This window comes from Epinephelus fuscoguttatus, linkage group LG8 (genome assembly GCF_011397635.1).
Source record: "Epinephelus fuscoguttatus linkage group LG8, E.fuscoguttatus.final_Chr_v1".
NCBI classification, from domain to species: Eukaryota; Metazoa; Chordata; class Actinopteri; order Perciformes; family Serranidae; genus Epinephelus; species Epinephelus fuscoguttatus.
In genome coordinates this window covers 43,065,213-43,071,212 of record NC_064759.1, presented here as the reverse complement: position 1 = coordinate 43,071,212, position 6,000 = coordinate 43,065,213, and the positions used below count along the sequence as shown (strand labels likewise).

The following is a 6,000-nucleotide window of genomic DNA, read 5'->3' as shown; positions in this document are numbered from 1 at the left end:
ATGGCTCACCAGCAGATGGAAACATGATGGAGAATGCTTTTCATTGTATGAAATATTCATTCATTGTGCAAAATAAGAAAAAGCATGCTGGCTGCTTCTTCATTTTAAACCCGATATCAGCTGATACCAAGGACATGCCAATATTATTGTGCAGGTGTGTGTGTGTGTGTGTGTGTGTGTGTGTGTGTGTGTTTCATGACAGCATCCTGTTTTTGAGCACCAACCAGTGAGAATTCTTTGCAAATATTCAGTGAAACCATATCATTTGAAACATATTTACATACAGTAATCATCAGCATTCTGTGAGGCTGACAGGGCAGCTAATTAGTCAGCTAGAGCCCTTTTTAGCACCTCAAAATATACTTCCACATGTTGTGATCTTTGTCCTGCTAACAGCACACTGTGTGTGCTTGGCTTGTAAGCTATATCTGATAAAAAATATTCATAATACATTTGAAAATCACTTTTGACATATTTGGGACTGCAAATGGATGGCTTTTGTGAATTCAGTTGGACTTTTTAATACAATATCACATCATAGAAAGAGTGTTTTGTGGGACACGGCTGTGGCTCAGCGGATCGTCCACCAGTCGGAAGATCAGTGGTTCGACCCCTGGCTCCTCCAGTCTGCATGTCCATGTGCACCTTGTATGGTAGCCTCAGCCACAAGTGTATGAATGTGCGCGTGTGAATGGGTGAATATGACTCGTAGCGTAAAAAGTGCTTTGAGTGGTCGGATGACTAGAAAAGCACTACTACAAATGCAAGTCCATCCATTTACATCCAAGCATGCCTGCAAGATAGGTCTGTTCACTCAAAACCTATTTTGCTACAGAATGATCTCTGTTTGATTACACTGACAAAATGCCATCTTGACAATCAGCTTATCAACCCAGACAATGTGTTTTATTAGTTTGGTTTACTCAGCTCAGTCACAGGTCCCTCATAAGCTGTAGTTTCTTGTCTCTCATGTGCTGAAGGAGAATCTTCCCTCTGTGTTCTATAGTGTGGATGAGAGGCCTGAAACCTCTGGCCCCACCTTGGCTGTCCCAGAGTTCCCTGTCTGTGTAAAGGGAGCGTAGAAGAAGACTCTCCAGACAGCCTGACTGGAGCACTGACACTGCTCTCTCCGGAAACCTGACAACAAAAAGCATTGGAATTCATGTGTTTGGCTTCAATACAAATAAGACTTACAAGTCTGTAATCTCTATAAACAGATATCTGCATATGATTGAATCTGTTGGCAACTGAACAACATTTTGGTGTCCGAAGTGTTCTGGTTTACATTTGTGGTATTGATCACTCACATCTGAGCAGGCTTTGGATACATGCAGGTAAACAGTCCATGTGAGGAAAAAAAAGAGCCGGAATGAATGAACAGAACTGCAATCTTGGAACCTATCTGCTGCATCTGACGACAAGTTCACTTTTCAAAAGCTTTTTAAAAAATGTATCTGCATTCATATACAGATATCTGTTTATAGAGATTAGTGAACAATGAACTGCATATGGGAGAAGAAGTCTTGGCTTGGACATCAGCTGGCTACACCAGAATCCCCAAAATATTGGCCATTGTCCCCAGAGGTTTATTGCCATCACACCGACAGCTGACAAATGTGTAAAGCCTCTTTAGCAGCCTCTCAAAGTTGTAATGTTCTCTGTACACCGCAATATAAGAGTATTGGACAGAAATGTTATTTTACAACATCATCACGAAGGCCAGTTGCTCCTCACTTCTTGATGTGCCTTCCCACTAGTGTTGCTATTAATATTGAAACGTTTTATCAGCACAGTATATTTTCAAAGTGCTGAATTAAAGACATAGTTTGTGTTGAGGCTGGTACTAGAAGAAGGCCATGTAATAGAGTAAGCAGGGGCACTGCCAGAAATTTTGGGCCCCATGAAAAAAAAATCACATTGGGCCCCCCCTGCACAGCTGTTGTCACCACACCTCTAGGACCTAACTGACCCATTAAAAGCTTTACATAACTCTAACTTTGAAGGCTTGCAACTGTCTTGCTTCTTGTAGTTCAGTACTACCTAGGGTTGATGGGCGATCCGATCGCCCATCGGCGATAGAAAGGTTGTCCCCCTGCAGTGCACGTGTCACGTGATGTAAACACGGGTGAGCAAAGCTCATGCTTTCGCTGGTCTCGCGCAAGCGTGCACACGTGAGCGCGGAGCACAGAGAAGCAGTCAGAGCTACAGGCTACAGTGAGGCTAAAAACAGAGTTCATATGACATTTTTCAAAACATTCGAAACTTTTTATGTCGGGGCTTCAGCACACTTGGATCACTATGGATGAGCAGTATGGAGATACTTTGTGGATTCAATTTTGTGTTCTTGGACGTTAGTCTGGGATGCTGTCAGCCATTAGGTGTGCTGGCCGCTCCCCCCGCCGATCTACGCAAGGGATGTGAGGACTCTAAAACTTCACCAGGGCCTCCATCAGCATATGGGTGAGTAGAGTAGGTGAGTAGTTGTAAGATCGAGCTGACCCACTCTTAACAGTCTTCTTAGCGACCAAACGCTCACAGATCCAGCCGCAGCAGGCAAATTAATATTACACTAAGCAAGGAGATATTGCGCACCATATATATTTTGATCTATTTTATATTTCAGATTCATATTGTTTAGCATTAATTGGTGACAGAAAAGAACAAATTTCATTCTGCAGGGAAACACGTGTCCTTACTGTTCATATGACAATAAACACTTTGAATCTTGAATCTACATGTTTATGAAGACCCTATGTGCACTCAAAGCTGTGGCACAAGTTACACACGAAATCTGGCAGAAGAAAAATAATAATAATAAGAAAAATAAGTATGAGGAATAACAAGTGTGTTCATGTGTGTTTGCTTTGCACATCAGGCACACAAATAAAATGAATCATGACTATCATTTATCATAATTTGTCCGTACATATCCCACATCTGCATTCACATATCAGATAGTTTACCGCACCCAAAAAATGCGTCAGGGCAGGTGTAATTGAGCTCAGCTGGAACCTCATCAAGGGACACTCCACCCACTACTCTATATATGTTGCCACATCACACATGTGTGAGATACCATGGCTGCTTTACAGCATATTCTTGCCGCTAACCAACGTAAATGCATTTGTGCATTAGCACTACAGCCCACTTGACGTGCTGTCAGAGCGGGCTGTCCAAATGAAGTATCGGAGGCCCCATGCTGAGATACAACGCCTCATTAACTTAGTGGCCTCTAGTTTCCCGGTGTGACACAGGGTGGCACAAGGTGGCGAACCCCGCGCAGAGCTAGTTTCGACCAGCGCAACCCAAGACGCGCTCAGTTTGGTAGTTTGGCAGACCGAGGTGCGCTGAGATGGGTGTGGCGGCACAGCAGTGGGAGGTGTCGACAGATCCAGCTTGGCGCAGTGACAGTTTCGTGCCAAAAGGCTTCGCCGAAGGTGCGCTAAAAGCTCACCAGCTCAAACCAGGTCTACTGTCAGCGCAGGCAGAGCGCAGCCGGTGTAAGTGAAAGTTTGGCTGACCGGTGGACAGTGCGCACACGTCACCAAAACCTCACAGGCAGGTTTCCAGAATGTCAGGCACATTAACAATGCAATAAATACCCACAAAAACCACTATTCAATGCAACTATCTGCAATCAGCACATAAATGTATCTCTATATCAACTGTCCCGTCACATCTGATGTCAGATCAAACAGCCACAGCATCAGATAGGGAGTATATATTCAGCATCTGTCATCTTAGAAAAGTCAAAAGAAAAGAAACAGAGTGAGACTGCGAGAGAGAAAGAGAGAGAGCGCGCGCACGAGAGAAACGCAACATTGATTTACAATTGTGGTGACCTCCTCCCAGGCTACCTTTGCATCATCAGCCCGTGGAGGTCTGCTCGCAGTTCCGTATATTCGGACACTGCGAGCTTGGACCTCCCGGACCAAAACATCAGTTTCCTCCTGGGAGAAGTTTGGCTGTCTGACGCTGCTGCTCTCTTCTGCCATGGCGAATTGAGTAAACTCTCATTTTGCATTTAAGGGCGAGGAGAGGGGCTCATTTGATTGGTGTGATGTGTGTAAAACCCACTCCACGCCTTCTCTCCTTCCTCTTTTCGACTTTTCCGACTTGCAAAATCCACCTGGCCACACCTAGTTGGCGAAGCACAGGTGCGCTGCGCCCCCGCCTCGCCCGGTCTGTAAAACTAGAGCCCTATATGTTAAAACCACAGTGTGTAGGAATTTCTCCCATCTAACGTTGAAATCATATATTGTATTCAAACAGATGGCGCACTCTAGCGCCTCACTGTTTCAAACACGTATTGCAACAACTGTAGCCGCTGTGTACCAAAAAGCTATGATAACACTGATGAAACCATGTCATGCGATACTACATGGAGTATTCATTCAGGCTCCTACACAGACACACGCGACGCGAGTTGACAAACCCCCTCCTCACCATGCTGGCTGTGTTTGCAACGTAGGACTGTTGGGGCAGATGTAAATTGAAACAAACCAATCACGTCTTGTCCTTTGACAACTGACAAGTGGCTCAACCTCACACACCTCATCCCTCTCCTCGCATTACTGCGCCGCTAACAGCTGTTAGTGGCCAGCGGCACTACTGCCGCATAACAAAGTCCCACTCTTTGAGCATAATGCAGGATCATGCATTATACAGCATCACGGGAGATGGAATCCTCGTCGCCAAGAAAGTGCAAAAGGGAATCAAAAAGGCAGCGTGACCGGCGAATTAAAAAAACAAGGGTCAGCATTGGGGTTGCCTTTCCCAGGTGGAGAGAGCTGCTGAAGGAGAAAGGTAAAGACCTGCATTGTATCCTGATCACATTGTATCCTACTTGCATTCATCAGCATTGTGTCTGTGCTAATGATCATCTTAATGTGACCAGTTCACAGAAGGACAAAATTGACAGATTTATGGACTATATTAATCTACACTGAGAATCAGACAAAATGCTAGGTATAAACTGGCAACGCCTTTATATAGAGTAGCGGGTGGAGCGTCCCTTGATGAGGTTCCAACTGTGCTCAATTACACCGGTCAGTTGCCTGATATCTGTGAAATGTCGCAGGTTTGGAGGGTGGATGTGTTTCTGTTGTGCCCTGGCAATTTTTTTTAGTGCGGTAAACTATCTGATATGTGCATGCAGATGTGGGATATGTGCGGACAAATTATGATAAATGATAGTCATGATGATTCATTTTATTTGTGTGCCTGATGTGCAAAGCACACACAGGAACACACTTGTTATTCCTCATACTTATTTTTCTTCTTCTTCTTATTTTTCTTCTGCCAGATTTCGTGCGTAACTGCTTTGAGTGCACATAGGGTCTTCATAAAACATATAGATTCAAGATTCAAAGTGTTTATTGTCATATGAACAATAAGGACATGCATTTCCCTGCAGAATGAAGATCATTCTTTTCTGTCACCAATTAATGCTAAACGATATAAATCTGAAATATAAAATAGATCAAAATATATACAGTGCTCACTGTTTTAACATCTCCTTAGTGTAATATTAATTTGCCTGATGCAGCTGGATCTGTGAGGGTTTGGTCATCAAGAAGACTGTTAAGAGTGGGTCAGCTCGATCTTACAATTCCTTCTTAGTGAAAGATCTTCTTAAGCTAAGAGCGATCTGGGAAATGCATTTTTCTTTCATGGGAGGCTTAAGAGCGTTCTTAAGAAGCTCTTAGCGCTAAGAGCGATCTGGGAAACACGGTCATTATCATGTCAACGTACAAGGAAAATGTGTCCAGAGTTTATGACATTTACCAGGAGAGCTAGAGCCATTTGACTAAAGCTGACATTATTACTACTGTAGCATGATGTTATTAGGCCAAATACTACATTTCTAACAGTGAGCTGATTTATTGACACAACATGCTTGTAAGGCTGCTGTAACGTTAGGTTTACAGAGGAAATAACGGGATGTGACTTGATCGGGTGAAAATATCGTTAGTGAAACAGAAACAAGCGTTAGTTAGG

General features: G+C 43.7%; 1 protein-coding gene across 1 annotated transcript in view; it reads right to left on the bottom strand.

Moving 5' to 3' along the window:
• Positions 1-6,000, bottom strand: part of gask1a (golgi associated kinase 1A) — a 143,222-nt gene that overhangs the window by 1,099 nt on the left and 136,123 nt on the right. Inside the window, exon 6 of the mRNA XM_049583153.1 lies at positions 1-1,137. This exon is cut by the window's left edge and continues 1,099 nt beyond it. Within this exon, the coding sequence (XP_049439110.1) occupies positions 933-1,137 (205 nt within the window). The 3' untranslated portion in view covers positions 1-932. The remainder of the gene's footprint in view (positions 1,138-6,000) is intronic.